The sequence below is a fragment of the Plodia interpunctella genome, chromosome 23, assembly GCF_027563975.2.
Source record: "Plodia interpunctella isolate USDA-ARS_2022_Savannah chromosome 23, ilPloInte3.2, whole genome shotgun sequence".
Classification (NCBI taxonomy): domain Eukaryota; kingdom Metazoa; phylum Arthropoda; class Insecta; order Lepidoptera; family Pyralidae; genus Plodia; species Plodia interpunctella.
In genome coordinates this window covers 6,920,019-6,939,063 of record NC_071316.1, presented here as the reverse complement: position 1 = coordinate 6,939,063, position 19,045 = coordinate 6,920,019, and the positions used below count along the sequence as shown (strand labels likewise).

At 39.3% G+C, this 19,045-nt stretch overlaps 1 protein-coding gene across 5 annotated transcripts in view; it reads left to right on the top strand.

Moving 5' to 3' along the window:
• Tdg (Thymine DNA glycosylase) overlaps window positions 1-19,045 on the top strand; it is a 63,701-nt gene that overhangs the window by 28,862 nt on the left and 15,794 nt on the right. For 3 of the 5 annotated variants that reach the window (XM_053762893.1, XM_053762891.1, XM_053762895.1), the window contains exons 2-10: window positions 209-577; window positions 1,241-1,474; window positions 12,454-12,610; window positions 13,167-13,298; window positions 15,549-15,619; window positions 16,618-16,777; window positions 17,065-17,258; window positions 17,599-17,908; window positions 18,343-18,502. In XM_053762893.1, the coding sequence (XP_053618868.1) occupies window positions 209-577; window positions 1,241-1,474; window positions 12,454-12,610; window positions 13,167-13,298; window positions 15,549-15,619; window positions 16,618-16,777; window positions 17,065-17,258; window positions 17,599-17,908; window positions 18,343-18,502 (1,787 nt within the window). The remainder of the gene's footprint in view (window positions 1-208; window positions 578-1,240; window positions 1,475-12,453; window positions 12,611-13,166; window positions 13,299-15,548; window positions 15,620-16,617; window positions 16,778-17,064; window positions 17,259-17,598; window positions 17,909-18,342; window positions 18,503-19,045) is intronic. The other 2 variants (XM_053762894.1, XM_053762892.1) reach the window with 1 other exon arrangement.

The following is a 19,045-nucleotide window of genomic DNA, read 5'->3' as shown; positions in this document are numbered from 1 at the left end:
GTTCATCGTTGAACTTTAAAACTTTATCGTGGAATGAATCTTTTTACTAATGCTTATCAACTATATCAGGTTGATAAGCATTAGTAAAAACATTCTGTGCCGACTTCTACAGTCTGCAAAGACGGTAGATATCGCCACAAGTCATTGTTACTTATCAATAAACATTCACCCATTCGATTTGTAATGTTTCCCATAACTCCTTTTCCAGGGAGGAGGGCGAAGAGAAGCCGAAGCCGACAGAGAACCAGGACGACGGCTACGAGACAAGCAACAGCGGCGAGGCGGCGCGCCGCAAGCCCTCTAGCGCGGAGGGCTCGCCCGCGCCGCCCGCCGAACCCTCCCCGCCCCCCGACCCGCCCTACGAGCCCCTCCTGCGCCACTACCCGGAGCCCGAAGAACAGTACCGCCACTTCGAGCCTCCTGCGCCGCCGCCCCCCCAGCAAGCCCCGCAGCAAGAGTACCAGCACTTCCCATTCCCGAAATACAATGACCCGTATGCGTTCAAGCGAGAGTCAGACGCGCCATACGACATGAGCCAACATCACCATCAGCAGCATTATGGACCACCTAAAGATAGGTCAGTCCACCTTACTAACAATCTGTCGATAATGAGTCTGTGACTGAGATGAGACTGTGTCTTTTGGCTGGCAACATTGTTTATAAACCAATTTGACCATTCAGTTTGGTGTTACAATGGCAAAATATATAGATTGTTAAAAGTCAGTATTCAACTGTTTATAAACTGACTGCACTATAATCCATATTCCATATCCATAATTAATTATTGTAAATGCAAAAGTCTGTGCTTCTATACGTCACGCTTTCACAGATAATCTGCTAGTCCAATTTTGATGAAATTTGGCTTGGCTTGACATAGGCTACCGCAGGCAAAGCCGCGGGGATACATACACAGTACTACATATCCCTAAGTATGTAAAAGGTCAATAAATGGAAAGACAAAGAACCCATTCAACTCAATGAGTTACAGTTGGCTATTAACATTAGGGAATGTAGTCAAAAGGGGATTAGTCTGACAAAGATACGATTATTAAGGTAAACGCACCTGGTAGGCTCCACATTAATCTATTCAGAAAAACTGCAAGATACATAGTCCTGGGCTCATGGGTCCTTTTGTAGCGTACTTTATGCTTTGAGGATAATTTATTTTTTATTTTCGTGGTATATGATAACAAAAGAGCTTGTTTACCCTATAGTTTTACTATATACATTTCGCCAACAGGGAAGACTTGTACAACGGAATCAAAAGAGAATGCGACGACCCATACTCGTTCGTGGAAGAGGAGGCGATGTGCGCGATGCTGGGGCAGCCCCAGCCGCACCACCAGATGGGGCACCCCCACGAGCACCAGATGCACCACCCCCACCAGCACCCGCACATGATGCACCCCCAGCAGATCATGCTGAACCAACCCAAGAAGAGGGGCAGGAAGAAGAAGATCAAGGATGAGAATGGGTGAGTTGAGTTTTGTTTTTCTAATGTAGTATGAGACTTAGAAAAGCTCAGTTAGTGTCAGACCTTGGGTCCAGACGCCTGAAGACTGAGGAAGTTACCGAGAAATCGTTCAGATGATTTCCTTCTTAGATCTTTCATCTTCATCGCAGAAGAGGTTTACTATCAAGCACAGCGACGTCCAACATATTGCGGCCTGACATATGATTATAGATTAGTCATCAAATTAAAACATCATAGGTTTATAGACCTCCGTCCTGGACATATTGGAATGCTATTTAGCATCTGTAAAATCGTGACACGAACAACTAGAGGAATGCAATGACATAATCACTAAATAGTCAGTAGACAGACAGAGGGACTCAAGATGAAGGTTTGGGTGTATAATTTATTATGGTTTTACCTCAGCGAAGCCGGGACGGGCCAGCAGTCAGAAGTTCTATACATGTCCGTCATGAGACTGAATGGAACTATGACACTAGGAATTAGAGAAATGCAATGCCATAATTATTTATTAAATACTTAACGGTATTTTTTTACTCAATTGGTTCAGTAGTTTCGAAGCAAACTGTTCGGACGGACAGAACAGAATGATTATGTGATCATGTTATGTTTTTTTTGCCTTTCGAGGACCACAGAACCCTAAAAATAATTAAATGTGACATACAAATCCTTGAAATGTGTCATTTTGTGGAGGGTTCGCGATAAATAACATTGTTGCGCTTCATATCTCGTCGACCTTCGCGGCAGGACGCTGTCGCGAAGTGATTTAGTGTTTACACAACAACTACATAGTTTTTTTATAGACCTGTGTAGTTCCTTCTCAAAGAAAACCCTTTGTTTTCCTATTTTGACCTGAGTCATGGAGATTTTCATTGACGTCATTGATCTGGTCACATTATTGCGTTTTTTCTTTTTTTTTTTTTTTTGTTAAAATGCTCCCCGCTATGTACTCATACTCAACATAGGACTCCTAAGTAACGATTATGGTAATAAATTATTTTTTACTAAAAGTTCATTAACGAATGCCTTCATGTGCTAAATAAAATTATTCTTCATATCGATTGTGTTATTGCTAACACTGGTGTTGGATTTTATTCAAGTCGCAAAGACATCTGACATGACTTTTACGACTACCTAACGACATCTATTGACAAATAGTTGCATACGCACTAGTGAGCTAAACTAAATAAAATTGCCGCTAAGCAACAAGAAATTGAAGAAATGTTATAACTTATTTACTTCCAAAATTCGGGTTAAAATATTAAAACTTTTTCATTCCGAGGAAAACAGAGGTGCAACGCGTAGTGCGGGCACAATATCTTTTCTTCTTTCAACTATAATTATGGGAAAGATTGGAATGAGAAGAAAGCGTAGAGTAAGAGGACGCAAGATGTCTTCTCAGAAAAATCTGAGAGTGGACAACATTCGGGCTACCTCTGGATAAAACTAAATTTATGGAATAAACGGCAAACAAGCAATACAGCTAAAGGTGGCCTTCGAGTTTAGCAACTCTTAGCTCTGTCTACCCCGTAAGGGTTAGACGTGATACTGTATGTATAAAGAAGACACAACATAGTGCCTCAATCGAATATTATATTGACGTTGACGGCGGCGCATGATGATTCATACAACCATACAAATGTGAGTATGAGTGCGGAAATGTCGTGATAGGAGCGTGGCTCAAGGACTTTGTCTAGCGAACAGTTTATGTTTTGTTATTTACTATAAATTGAAACCTTTTAATTTTTTAACAATGCTCTGGTGCTATCTCGACTTGCAAAACAATAGTTTATATACAATAACATGACGTAGCATTTGCGTATTTCATCCTCTCCAACTTGTTACATCTAGGAAAGAAAATTATTATTTTTTTAATTGTCTGATATTAAATTTAAATGATATTCATTTTCTACACTGAGGGTAGTGTAGTCAGGAGTGTAGTACACCACTTATTGACGTCAAATATACTTTAGCCAAACATATTGCCTCTATTGATTTTTATTCTTTAAATTTTCAAAGTTCACACATTTTATTACAAGAATATTATAAGCTATCCCGACTCGCACTTGACCGGTATTAGCAATAGAAATTCCCACGATAATTTTCTATCTCTACAATAATTATAAAGGATAAATACCGTGGATAAATACAATTAGAGTGTGGTGTGGGCGTCTATCTCGAGGATAGATGTTGCTAGGCCGCGCGGTCCTTGCGCTCCGGCGCTTTATGGCTGAACAACAACAAAACTTGGCTAGTTCTTACAGATTGTTTTTGATGGGATCACTATTACTGCAGCAAAGATGCTGTGTACTACTGTATTTACTGTAGTTTGTAATAGTGTATTTACCAGAATGTTCTTATTCTCCTCCTCGTGTTGACTCGGCGAATCAGATTTGTGTAGCTAGCTATCTAGGACATCTATAGACTAGCGTCATACAGGGCCTTCAGAATGTTATTTATTCAAAAATCTAATACAATAATATTTGACTGAATGATTTCATTAACTTTTTCTTTGCTACATCACAGCATTGCATCGAAAACATGCACAGAGGACAAAGGCAATTTTAGTATGGATTAGTGCAGTAATTTGCTGCGTTTATGCAATTTTAAATGTTCGTTTCAAATCTTTTAACCCCCGATGACAAATGGAGGGGAGTTATAAGATTAACGTGAACCGTGGATCTGTATGTCCGTCTGTGGCATCATAACAGCCAAACGGCTAAATCGATTTTGATCTAGTTAGCTCTTTTCTAGCAGATGAGATGTTGCCAGCAACTTTAAAGGGGGATTTTGTTAAACTTGTTTAGTTTTTATTATGTACTAGATGTTGCCCGGGGTTTCGCTCCGTGGGAATTTTAAGATAAAATATAGCCTAACCAATCTTGGATAATGTAACTTTCTAATGGTGAAATAATTTTTGAAATCGGTTTGGTAGTTTCGGAGATTACCCGCCGCAAACATATAAATTCACAAAGTCACAAACGCTCACCTCTTTATAATAATAGTATAAGATGGAGTTATGTTAATATTAAATATCTGTGATATGATATTCTATAGTAAACAATAATAGCGTAAAATATAAGCCTAAAAAAACTTGACGATTCGGCATGATTTTACAACCAGCCGGCCTGACGTCAACCCTCTTTGGGAAAGCTATTCCAGCTAAGCTGTTGCGTTAGTATCCCTTATTCTCCTCGTACGACATCCACGAATCCATATGAAGTGGACACGCCATAATCTATTACCTAGTATTTATACGTAACATTGAATGATTCAACAAAGCTTCAGTTTACCACTAGTGGGTAAAGCAGGACAAAAAGTACATAATGTACCAAACCCACCCGTATTATATGTATAGAGATAGATTAGTATCGAACCCGCTCGGTGCAGCACGCGCGGTGCCGGCGTAGGGTGGCCACTCTCTCAGGAAATCCGGGAAATTTCCCGGCATTGGCATTGCGTCATCAATTTGCTGTACTGTGCGAATGAACTTTATGTTCAAAATATTTTCTTTTAAGAAACTAAAGAACATAATAATTGGTATCTGTTATATAACTATGATATGTAATCAAATCTTGTCAGTAAAATATAACCCCAGTTTCAGTTTTAAGTCTTTTTCTTAGCGGCTAAATTAGGGCCGATACAGTACTATCTGTGGCGTCATACAGATCAGGTCTTTCAGTGTGCAGGTGATAGGCCACGCATGTACGGTAGTGAGTATGTCATGGGTAAAGTTTATGTTAAGTGCAACATGGTTCCATCGATCTCAACACGTAATTATTGTTTGTTTGTAATAATGTAATTATACGTAAAATAAGTACATTTTAAATAAATACAAGTAAGACTTATACCATGTGGATCTCTCGTTTAATGTTCTCCGTAAATAACAAATTAATCAAAACATTTTAAATCTATTTCACATAATTTACTAAATACATTCACTATTGCTTCGAAAATCAAAATGCAAATATATTTTTTTAAATAATCAATATGGTCGCCCTACACCGGTGACACAATTAGTGCGGGCGGCGACCCCGCGCCAGAATTAGCGTTCCGCACTCGCGACCCACTTGACTCTCACGGAACCCTGCCACGTGGATACCTCCAATTCACTATCCACGTCCCAATATCTAAAAAAAACTACTAACGCCTTAATAACGACCAACAATGAAAAATTACAGCATCGTGAATTTATCAAGGAATGTAAGAACGTGAAAATTAGGCGTTTCTTTTCAATAACATTAATGTAAAATTATTTTAAAAAGTTTCAATCTACCTAGGAGCACAAAAAGTTAAGACGCGCGAGGGACGCGCGCTGAAAATACGTCATATAACTATAACTATGACGACTACTAGACATCTTTCATAGCATGCTCTCTAGTCTCTGTTTATCTTCATGGCAAGATAATTATGTACTTATTTCTCTCTCTCCCTCTCTCTCTATTTCTATCTGAGCGTTTTCCCGATTGCCGCACTCCATAGAGCGTCGGAGCCCAGAGACCGCTTTCCTTATTTTCTACGTAATTATGTATTTGTTACAATATAATTAATCAAAATAATCAACCAGACGTAAGTAATCTTGTTTATTATTGCGTATTCGGTAGCCGACGGCCAGACGGATTTCTCAGAAGACCAACTTAGAGGTTCTTTGCCCGGACACCAGGTGGCGTCCACCATTAACTTTTATTAATCAAACGCAGTTGTAACTTGCTGACGATAGCCTAGGTATTGAATTATCAGAGGGTTAATTTACAATCAAATGTTATGGCTAGTATCGACGACCTCATACAGACCTATATGAGAGATTGTACATTACGTAGGTTTGTTTGTGAACTTTTTTACGGCATTGAAAAACCAGCAACGTACGTCGAAACCGCCAAAGTTTGACGATCTTTGTCGATGTGTGGTGCCGGCATTAGACTTTACCTGTTCTTTTGCGGCATGTTGCCCACTCCATTTCCCCCCTAAGTCTAAGACTCGACTAAGGAAGGAACAAGGAAGACCATAATAACATCCCAAAGAGGATTGACAAAAATGACAGCAGAATCTAAAGTTTCTGTTACCGCCAGACTCAGCGTTGCCTATTGATGCGTTACTAAACCATAAAAATATTCCCAGATATAAATATCCTTATTTATTACAACGCGAGAAATTCTCAGAAAACTCCGTAGCAAAATGATAGTTTCTTTGTGGACACACCAGGTGGCGTCCACGTACAAGTCATCGAAGGTCCGTAAAAACCGCGTGACATAATCTCTTCATGTTCTTCAGCAGACCCCCGCGGAGTGGCCGTTCGTCCGCATCGGCAAATCTAATACCAGTTGGCAATTGGCTGTCTTTTTGTACGATACCACGCGGGAGGCTGAAGATGGAATGACCTTTTCAATCGCCAGTGGCGATTTGCTGCTGATGGCAAAAAATTTTGCCGTGTCTGCTCTAATCTCCAAATTATCGTCCTTTCTTCATCAGTCCATTCTAATACACAGGCCGGACTTGACAAAATGTGTGATACAACCTATTTTTATACATACATCCATAGTTCGTGCATGCATGTGTGAGATTAGACGCTAGGGTTGATGCCATACCGCAGTGCGTTCGAAAATTTATTGAGGTCGATTACCAACCCTAAACGTACGGTTATTCCACTGTAATAACGGATCAATAGTTAAGGAAGAAAAATATAATCCTGATTATTGTTGCCTGTAGAACTAGTAATTAAATAAATACATTTTTTATTATTAAAAGTTCCCAAAATAACGCAGTAGGTATCAAAATATGTAAAAGTGACAATTCTTGATGTGAACACAGCATGCACATAAAAATAATGAACTTCCATAATAATAATAAAACGTTTATATACGTATTTCCTGTGGTTTGACATTAATAAATTTTTCTTGCATTAGTTCTGCATATTATAATTGTAAATATTATTTTTATTTTCTAGCCACCAAAGACGCAGTATAAGAACGTAAACAGTATGTCATCGATAGGATTTGATTTGGACCCTTTGCTTTTCTAAAATTATCAATTTATACCAACGTTTATTTCGGGCGATGACATTTATTGAAGCCTTTTTTGCTCGAACCTCCAGGCTTTTCGCAATGCGTGACATATCTCTTCACAGGTCAGACTTTAGACGGCATCCCGCGGCGTCGAATCTAACAACGGTTGGTAATGGTCGTGTCTTTTTGTGCTTCCAAGTGCAGAAATCATTTTGCTAATAGCCGCTAGGTTCGTAGTACGAGAATGAACAGTATACCATCTTTACTAACGAATTAATTTTGTTCTTATTATACGAATTTACTTCACAGACAGGCGGCATGTATCATGTCGGAACGGTGGAAGCAATTTGGAAAGTTCTTAAAGAAAAATTGTATATTTCGTCTAAACGCCTGTCTTGTCATATCACTTCTTCCTTGCCCTCATTCCTGCGTTATAACTTAAACATTTGTAAGATAGTTGTCCAATATAGTTTTCTGTTCCATAACTTTACTATGACGAGACAACGTTATGGTCTTTTACCCGGTTTCAGCGTCCGATGGCCACCATAGTGGTCGTTAGGGCTATAAACTGTAAAATTGTTCATTGTGCAAAAGTAATAACTATTTTGGAATTTTCCCATCTTTGTCTGCCTCGGCTCCTCACAGCACGACGCTGTCTTGACCATTTTTGCGAGAAGTTTCTATGAAACCAATTCATCAATTTGTACTTCAATCGTGGCGGGTTTCAGCGTCTTTATACTCGTCATGATTTTCCATTAAAGCACAGTTATACAATGTTAAATTATATTTTTTCTATTACGTTTTCGAAGAAATAAAAAATGAGTTGAAGCCAGAGGAAGTTTTCCTGTGATATGGAATACTATTTATTTTAACAAATATGCATCTCCAATAGAGGTCTCAGAAAGGGCCGGGAAAGATAATTCCCAGAACAATGTAAACAATGTAAAAAACCTGAAGGTATCAAATGTACTAGTTATAGAATGTGTGAATACAATAAATACGAAAGTTTTGATTACAATTAAATAAGTGTAACGCGTTATCAGATGGCATTTCTAGTTTTCTATTGATTCCAATTTCTGAGACTACCATTACGACGCGGAGGTCCAGATATGTTGTTACACTTGTTACCAAGTTATCGCCATGTTATGACGACCCAGACCGTGTTGATACTCGCTTTTGTATAACGAGGAGTGACGTTACGACGAGGAAAGCCGAGCCCAAACAATACGTGATAAGGCTAGGTCAACCTCCGTGGTCGAGTAGTTGTTATTAATCCAACGGACGCAATGAACTATAGCTATCTCTTTCAAATAGCTATGAAATTCTATGCTATACAAATCTTTAAATCTTGTGATTTTGGAAAGCGTCAGTTCGCCGCTATAATTCGGCCACAAAATAAGAAAATATGTTCCAATGTTCGAGTCCTACTTATGGTTCATGAGTTTGTATACCAATCTAACTGTTGTATGATAGAACACCACTTGCTTTTGTTGTAATAAGACACCGTGAGGAAACCTGCATAGTGGTGACTAGCTGACTAGTTAGGTTACAATGTTTTACTGCTGCAAGGTGGCAGACGCCTCTAGGCGACTTAAACTCTTCACACCAGTATCGGTTACAACACGCTTTATAAAAAGCTATCCAATGCCAAGAGAAAGAGTATGTTTGCTCTAGTAAGACAGCACTGATTTAGAGTGTATGTGGAATTCAGATCACTGGCTTTTATCACTATATTATACTTGTTAGGTCTTGCGCGTTGGCTAGACTACCTAATAGAATTTTGCGAGATGACTTATGTTGACTTTCCTTCAGTTTTTATGTTGGTGAGAGTCCATTATGAAGTCGGCATATTTATTGTCTTGCATAGAATTTTGCGGAACTAACACAGCTGAAATATAGAAAACACGATGTATCCCAAGAATATATCGGGTGCGTTTATAATACAAACCCCCACGTTCACTCCCACTTCTGGTCACTGGGGGTAGTTCTGGGTCTGGGGCAGTAGTGTTTGAACTCGGGTTTTTAATTTGTCAAATACATCAAAATCTAATCAGATCGACTAATTAGTACGACTTGCGCGTAAGTATGTTTATGGAACTAATACGTATACAATAGACAGACCTTATAATAATAATAATCAAGTACTCAGGAACCTCTGTAATACCAATTAAGTAATAATCAAATCTAAGCAACTGGTTATTTCTTTCTGAAAGAAAAAAAAAGAATTTAATGGCCAAAGTTCTTACAAATGTGCGTTGCGCAGGTCAACAAACCTTTAATATCGACGATTATTTCGCAAATTGCTAGCATCGCGAATTGTAGCTAATGTTCATTGATAGTGAACAACGTGACATGCGGGAGCTGGATGTAGTAAGATTTTGCCTAGGGCAAATGTCTCGGAGGGATCCCCCTTGAAATCTAGAAGGGATAGACTTTTGGGTTAGTAGAGTTGGAGCGAGAGAAGAGAAACTTCATGGAAGCAGAAGTTTCCCTTGATTTATCAGCAAAATTATTCTTCCAATTTATCTTTGTATCCCACGTCTGCGCGATGTCCCCGTTCCTGCCTCCGCTATAGATTGACGGAGCCTAGGGTCTGTTTTCCTAATTTTTCTCCTCTTAAATCCTTAATTAACATTTCTATTCTAAAATTGTGTGAACACGTCGCAGTCGCAGCTAGTCACCTCAGTCGCACGCAAGATGCAGCAGCGAAAAGCGACTTAAATACGCAGCTGTGGAAACTATTCACTTTTGTGCATATTGCTGTGGAGGCCGTGGGGTGCTGGGCAGTAGACGCGAGACGTGTCGGTGAATTGGGGCACCGTATAGCCGATAGGAATGGTGACCCCCGCTCCAGGTTTTACCTGGTGCAAAGGATAGCCATCGCAGAACAGCGAGGCTATGTTTGTTTGTTTTACCACCTTTGAACCAGATACCCTAGGGGACTAATAACATTTTTGTTCAATTAAGTATGATTTTAAACATACATAAGTATTGTATTGTATGACTTCATTCTATAATTTCTATTAATAATATAAGGTTATATTCCGCGCAGCGCAGTGATCATAGCCATGATGAAAAGCTGTTGCTATCAACATATCAGATAGTAAACATATAAGCGCCTGTCACCAGGAGCCATTAAGGAATAGGTCGCTATGAAACGTTTTGCGTCGGCGGTGTAGAGTAGATGCTTACAGAGACTAGGCGTCCTTGACTGGTTAATAAGTTAGTTAATGAATTAAAGTCAACTAAGGGCGATATTAAGCATCGCAATGATGTTGATGAAAGGCTATAGTAGGCATCGTAAAAATCATTTTAATTAAATTAATTAGTTTAACTTAATACAGTCTAAATTGTTTAATTGTCGATAAAACAAATAACACATTTTTAAGCTAGCCAAATTGCATAAAATAGAGCAACTTCTACGTAATGGACTTTAAATTATCTGATTCAAATCACCTCAATTTAGAAAGTTAACATTATTAGTGGTACCTATACCTAGACAGGCCCAAAATTTTAATTCAGAAGATTCAGAAGGTGTGTAGGAGACTATTAATGTCTTATGCTGTTCTCTTTGTTCTCTTCTATACTTAGCACCTCTCTGTCACTCTGTTTCCTCATCACAAAGCATCAAAATCCAGGATCAGCTCTCCTGCTTCATGGCTTAGTCTCTGTGCGCGTATCTCCTGTGTGCGTCGTGGTTGTCGCGTGCTCTGTTTACCACGTTATTTCGGTACCGGAACCGAAGCCCGCGCTCGCCGAACTGCCAAAAATCCAGCAAATCGGATCAAGGTGGATGATACTATTTTATCTAGTTTCTTCAAAATGCTTACGCTAATAAAAGTCAATCAGCCTACGCACCCTGGTGGCTAGGTGTCCCTCGACATTAAATTCTCATTCAACATCTGGAAATTGCTATGTCATATCATAGAAATTGCTGGGAGGCGAAGGAATAGAGGAAGATCCAAAATGGATAGACTGTGCCCATAAAGGATAGTACGAGAAGGAAATAATGATGAATGTTATTACAATGTAATTTCATTTATGTGGGATATTTGTGTTGGCACAGTATTATACTTTGAAATGATAAGAAGCGTCAGTCGACCTGTACGCACGGGTGCCCTTTGTTCCTCTCCTGTAATTTATCTCTTATTTTCTGCTTGAAAGTGTAAAACTTCAGAATGTAGGCCTTGGAAACAAGTTCACCAAGTAGCTTACCCCGCGGGACAAAGCTTTGTTTGATATTATAACTTTATTGAATAAGAAACAGGAAAAGTGATAGCAATGACGGAACTATCCTATGGAATGACACTTGTTTGCCGCGTGTAGTTCCCGCCCGAAAATAGGATCAATTAATTGACCGAACGAGTAAGGTCTACAAGTCAATTTCGGGCAAAAATATTTTTTTTGTATGTATGTTTATAACGCGATAACTTTCATCAAAATCATACCAACAGTGGTATGATTTTGATGATATTTAAAAGGTGTGTAGGATCTGCCAATAGAATTATTTTTTTGTAATATTCACAATTTTGTAAAAAAATATCGCGAAGTCTAATTTCGCGGCGAACAACTATTATTTTGTCACGAGTATTTGAGATACTAACTTTTTCATTTCCATAGCCAAATGGTCATATAAGACGTGTCGAAAATTTTGCGTTATTTGTGTAGTTAGCTATTGGGATGACGCGTGTTACGCGAACGGTCAATTTTTCCATATTTCGCACTATTTTGTTTGCAAACTTTTAAAAATAAGTCTTGAACCAAGAAGTGTTGATTTGATATCGTTAAGCTAAGTTAAACAATCAGATGAGACAGAAATAGAATTCATCCATTACAAAAATATCATTTTCCATCTTGATCTGACTGACTACAGAAATCATATATCATAATGACTACAGAAATTGTATTGAAGGCGGAGGCTCCCTGTTTCCAACCATTTCTATCACAAATAGTCAAGCTGAATTTTGTCTCCCTTAGAATGGAAATCAAGGCCGAGCCAGGGATGGAGGGCGCGCTGGTGCCGCGGCCCGTGAAGGAGCGCAAGAAGCACGACCGGTTCAACGGCATGAGCGAGGAGGAGGTCTCGCGGCGGACGCTGCCCGACCACCTCGCGCAGAACCTCGACATCATCATTGTGAGTATGATCGCGATTCTATACGCTTCTACTTTCCACACCATTCAAAAAAAGTGAGAACGTGTACGCGCAATGACGTGTTTTATGTTTCATGGCGTATTACTTCATTTTCAAGCCAGCCATAGTTTTCTATTTGGACTTGCCTATCAGGCCAGACCAGATGTCCACGAGTTTTTAGGAGGGTACAATCTTTCGGACGAATATTATTATAGTTTTAAATAGAAAGTGGACGTTTGTCCGTGGACCAGTTTTGAGCAATTGTCCCGTAACTCTGTAAAAATTGTCTTTCGTTATTGCAACAGGAAGTTCAGAATATACTCTGTCATTTTAGACGTAAGTAATTAAGTATACTTATAATAGGTACTGTTTCGGTTAAGCTGTCGACCAAGTAAGTCCGCGCCGACTGACTACGTACTTGGTCGCATCATTTGGTACTCAAACATGTTACCAGTTAAATAGTCGAACACATAGGCTAGTATCTCAGTGTACCTTTCATGCGTATCGTACGTATCGTAAAACCAATGACTATTAATAATGTTTGGCTCTTGGTCCACAGATCGGCATCAACCCGGGGCTGTTCGCGGCCTATAAGGGGCACCACTACGCGGGCCCTGGCAACCACTTCTGGAAGTGCCTGTATCTCTCCGGACTCACCAGAGAACAGATGTCAGCCGACGAGGACTACAAGGTGAGCACATGATCACACAATCAAATCTGGGTTCCCCAAATTCAATTTGTCAACAAGTTTAATGTCACATTCCACAATCTACACATTCGCTCAGATAAACTAAAATAACCTTCTGAGTCAATGTGCTCTATGTTATAGATAAAAAAAACTTCAAGGGTTCTGTATTATTTAGGCTTTAACTTCCAGCTGCGAAAATCCTTAAAACTACAATATAACAATAATAAATGATTAAATTGTAACCTAAGTCGGCTATACCACTAGGCCTAGTTTGATAAAATTTGTAATAAAGTTGATGAACAGACGTCAAACACCGAGTTAATAATCTAGATTTTATATGAAATTTGTTACTTCATGCTAAATCTTTAACAGACAAAAATAAAAAATCTATAAATACTCATTTAATTCAATCTTATTATGACAGATTTTAGATCTAGTATGAATTAAATTTTAAATTGTTAAATATATGTACGAATTGACAATAAGACAAGATCAAAATCAGTCTTAATTGACTGATTTTGATCAGGCCAATTTATCAGTTTTGCATCAGTCTCCCTATTATTTCGGGTACCTAAGAACTTTATGCGACTAATACAGCTGAGAAGAAGACTCCAAAACGCAGTTCGAATAGAGTTAGCCTGACTGGTAGTTCTCTTTATTATTTCGCAAAACAAAGAACTTTTAGCGACCTACAGCTGGGACGAAGACTCCGAAACTCATAACTCCCCCGACTGGCGCGTGTTTGCGAGGGCCACGTGTGTAGAAACAAAACATAGCCGCGACATGCGCACTGCGCGCCCTTCCCCCCCACCTGCCTCCTCCCCCCGACATTAATCAATGTTGTTAACTCTGTGTGCTCCACTAGGATTACTATTGCAGCTAACGCTGTCCACCGACTTTGAAAAGAGGGAAAAGTTTTTTGATCATCTCTATAGGTTGCCTTTTAATAAATAATTATCAAAATTATTATTTTGGTGAAATAATTAATGATTTTTGTAAAGTTTATTAAAGTTCATTTAACTCTGTTTTACTACTAGTTGAATTGCTTTTGAAGAAATGTCTCTTTGAAGGAAGCTTCTCAATTTTTTGGTTTATTGACTAATAGTAATAAAGTATCAAAATTATTACTGTCAATAAACCAAGAAAAAGTTAGAACCTTCTTAATTTAATTGTTGATGTAAACGAAAATTTGAATTATGTATCTTACACTAATTTAGTTGAGGCTTTTAAGTAGCTAAATAAGCTTGTTTATTCCATTTAGAACATATTTAAGAGTTTTTTAAATTTCATTTTTCAATCTTATCATCCACGTATAAAAACTGAAGTTTGTAAATTTTTAGCATGCCAGTGGACTGACATTACTTAAACAAAACATTATGGGATAATAACCTCTGTTGGTATATTGAGGATTTTTTAAGTCATCTAAATTTGTTTAGAAATGCTTGACTGAATTCAGAGTATACATAAAAGGGACATCCATTACAGGGTCGTCCTTAAAGGGGAGGAGAAGACGCAATACTGAATTTTGTGACGTCATTCACATTTTAAACGTTTCATCTAACGTCTTTAAGTATTTAAACGCAAACTACACTACTTACTTATGTAAGTAGTGTATGTACTTATGTAAGTAGTGTATGGTTATCCATTAGATATTATTATTCAAGTTTTTAAATAATTTTCTTGCTGTATGAATCTCAAAATATGTGACGTCACAGTAGGCAGGGAATCTGTATGGATGGCCCTAAATAAAATATGAATCCAAAAACACAACACCCCTATTTAAGCAGAGGTTAAATAAACTAAAGCACTATATAGTACTTGAGTAAAGTGAAGCACTGGAGTGCCACATACAATGACAAACGACCTTGCGTTCCATCTTCAGTGCAACCTTCGCTACCCTGCAGGGGGCGTCGACCCTGCGCCCTTCGGCCGTCTCCAACAGCTGACGGCCACTGCCTACGTGTTTAAAAAAATAAATCAATGTAGTTACAGATATGTGAAACGAAGCAATGGCCACTAACACTCGAGAAAAGAAAAAAAAATTAAAAACCAAAAATTTAAAAAGTAAAACAATTTTTTGACATGACTGAGTAATGCAAATTCTTGCTGACAAATGACGAAAAAAAATTCTTGAAATACATAATATTTTTAAAAGAAACTTCTTCTTTTTTAAATCGTTAATTTCATCATAAAATAGGTGCCGTTAAATCTACACATTATACTTATGGTTTGTTCTCATCCTTTTTTTTCCAGTTGCTGAACTTCGGCATTGGATTTACGAATATGGTTCCACGGGCGACTAAAGGCTCAGCGGATCTTACCAGGCAAGTATCACATTTTATTATAATTTTTAATAGCTACGACATGTCCCACTCCCTACTCACTTTCCATGTATCTGTTTTTAGTCTTTCCCATCCCATCTCTTGTCGAAATCTTAAATTTCATCCGACCATCTAAGCCTAGGTCTGTGCCCCTCAGTTATTATGTAATTTATTTTATGGCTTTTCAATAGCAAACTGGTTGCAAAACGAAAATTGTGTACTGCGTACCTAGCAATAATAATTGGACAAGCATTAAGGCAACTTACGCCACTTTCTGATAAAATATATATTGTAATCTAATTGATAAAACAATTCTTAAATAAATCTGCAGTCATTTGCCAGTTAGACCTATCCAACACTTGTGAAACACAATGTTTAACGCTATCTGTTTGATATGTTATCATATAGGCTCTCAGATACTTTATCAGCTAGCGGTGAAACAGGCTCTTAACATTTTATAAGACATCTGCGCCCAGGGAATCGCTTCATAGGGATTTCGGAATAAAAAATATTATAAGTGCGACACCAGGTGCGTGATTAGTTGCGTAACGTGCCTCACACAATCGCCCACGTCCAAACTTTCGCGTTTATAATACATAATTACTGGGATTCTGTGAATAATGAAGTAATATTTTTATGTAGCTTTGAGAAATATTATTATGGATCTAGAATGCTGCGAAATATTATTGGATTTAGACGCTGCGGTGCCTGGGCCTAGGTGTCAGCGAAAAAATACACTTCAAAATTTTATGATTCGGCTGTGATCAACTTCCATCAACTGACCTCCTTGGGAATACTGTTGTTGCCTACTGACTATGCTATGTGTCCCTTAGTCGACTTTTACGACATCCATGAGAGGGTAAGGAATGGTCTTATTCTAGGTCGGAAGTACTTAGAATATGACGGGATAAAAGTGCCAGTGAAATCTAATTTCTGAAGCTATATTTCTAAAGTCAATATGAAGTTTGAACAAACATTTGACATGTTGCATGTAATTCCAGACGCGAAATCAAGGAAGGATCCGCGATACTGCTGGAGAAGCTGCAGACGTTCCGACCTAAGGTGGCCGTGTTCAACGGGAAGCTCATCTACGAGGTGTTCTCCGGCAAGAAGGACTTCTGCTTCGGCAAGCAGCCCGACACCATCGCCGGCACCAACACGGTCAGTGCTGTCTGTCTGTCTGTTCCTACACACACACACACACACTCGCCGACACAAATATATTTTTAGTAGAAAAGAAAATGCTGTTTTAGATTAAATAAATATTGTGTACTAGCTGCCCGTCCCGGCTTCGCTCGAGTTAAACTATAATAAAAAATTAGCCTATGTTATTCTAGAACGTTTCGACTATTTCTGTGCCAAATTTTATCAAAATTGGGTCTTTGAGTATATTCATTACAAAAACAAAAGCAATGTTTTCTCTTTACAATATAAGTATGTACCTGCAGTACATGTGGGTGATGCCGTCGTCCTCGGCGCGCTGTGCGCAGCTGCCGCGCGCCGCGGACAAGGTCCCGTTCTACGCGGCGCTCAAGAAGTTCCGGGACTTCCTCAACGGACTCGTGGCGCACGTGGACGAGGCTGAGCTCGTGTTCCCCGACAACACCAGCCGCCGCCCGCAGGAGGAGATGGAGATCCGGAGGTAGGATATACACTGCACTGCTACTTGTGGGCCGGAATATGGAATCAAACTTTGCATGTTAAACAAAAGTGTTTGATATGTAGGTAGGTCTACGATACCTCGTTTGTTATTGCAGTATGTATTGAATCTTTATCGCAAATAACATCAAAATTCCTTTCCCACAGGAATTTCAAGATAAAACGTATCGTATATGTCATTTTAGATATAGATCTACTCGTGTATAAAAATTCGTCAAAATTTCTTTAATATTTTGATGTAAGAGTTATTATAAAAAAAAAAGAAAAGAATCGCAACGTACACTCCCCTCGCGAATAAGCTCGGCTATCGACTGATCGCTCAGCCCCCGCAGGCTCACCATGGAGCCGGAGCCCGGCGACACCATCATCCTGGAGGACGGCACGGAGGTCCCGCTGAAGAAGAAGCGCGGACGCCCCAAGAAGGTGAAGCTGGAGAACGGGGAGCTGGCGCCCGCCGCGCCGCGGGCTCCGCGTGCGCCGCGCCCGCCGCCTGCGCTCGACGCGCCGGCCGACCAGCCGCCCAAGAAGAAGAGGGGGCGCCCCAAGAAGATCCGCCCGGAGGAACAACAGTTCCTGCTGCAGCAGCAGCAACAACAGCAGCAGCAGCAACAGGCGCAACAGCAGCAGCAACAGGTATGTCGATGATGTGTACGCATTACGCTGTATTGTTTGATGACTGAATGGCATTAATTTTTCTCTTTTAGCTTGTTACATTCTTAATTTTTGCATTGATTCTTGTGGTATAACACCTTGTATTTGACAAAAATCGTGTCTACACAAACTATTTGCTAACTTTATAACGACATTGAATAAATTAAGTTAATAAATTGTCAGACATATATGTTTTACTAGCGACCTCCCGGGGCATTGCTTCGGTGAGAATGAATTCAGGATGAAATATACTCTATATGCAATTCTATGGTATTTGTACCCGTATACCATATTTCATCGAAATGTACCTAGTAGATTTTGCGTGATCGAGTAACAAACATCCTTACGCGTTCACATCTCTCAGTTATAATATTAATGGGATTAAAATGAATAAACTATTCGATTAATTGTCGCAGCAACAAGCGGCCATGATGCAGCCCCAACACAACAACCTGCCAATACACGAGCAATACCTGGCTCACTCGGGCTCCGAGTTCCCTCAGCAGCTGCACGAGCAGGGCTCCATGCTGTACCAGCAGCAGCTGCCTACGCCGCACTACTTCCAGCACAATACTGGTGAGACACTGTACTAGCACATGATCCTGCCAGATCGACTACGTTGTTATTGTTAACAACTGTAGAACCGCCGTTTGCGAGACAAAACTATGTGAGTTTGAATTCCTAGCTAGACTGAGTCGACCGCGCGAGTGACTAAGTAGCAGCTGTCCGCGTTATTCAGTTTTCTGCTGCAAAAAGGAATCAGGGACATGAAACTTCGTTACATTTCACATTTGAGTGAAATCTCATCGCATTACTTCTATTTTGCAACATTTAATAAAATTTCCTACAAATACCTTGTTGTTATGTTTACTAACGTTTCGTTGGACATCCGTCGGAGATTTTACTTAAATCATGCGATAGTATTTTGATACACTATCGTATATCAAAAGGTGATGTCTATGACTGGGAGATTATTTAATGAATTGTTATTTTTACATGGTGTGGTGTCGTATTGCAGTTTTATATTTGTGTGTACGTCATGGTGTGCATGTGTTTACCTTTATCTGGTAAAATTTGGCAGAAACACTTTAATAGGAAAGAATTTCAAAGCCCGATTCT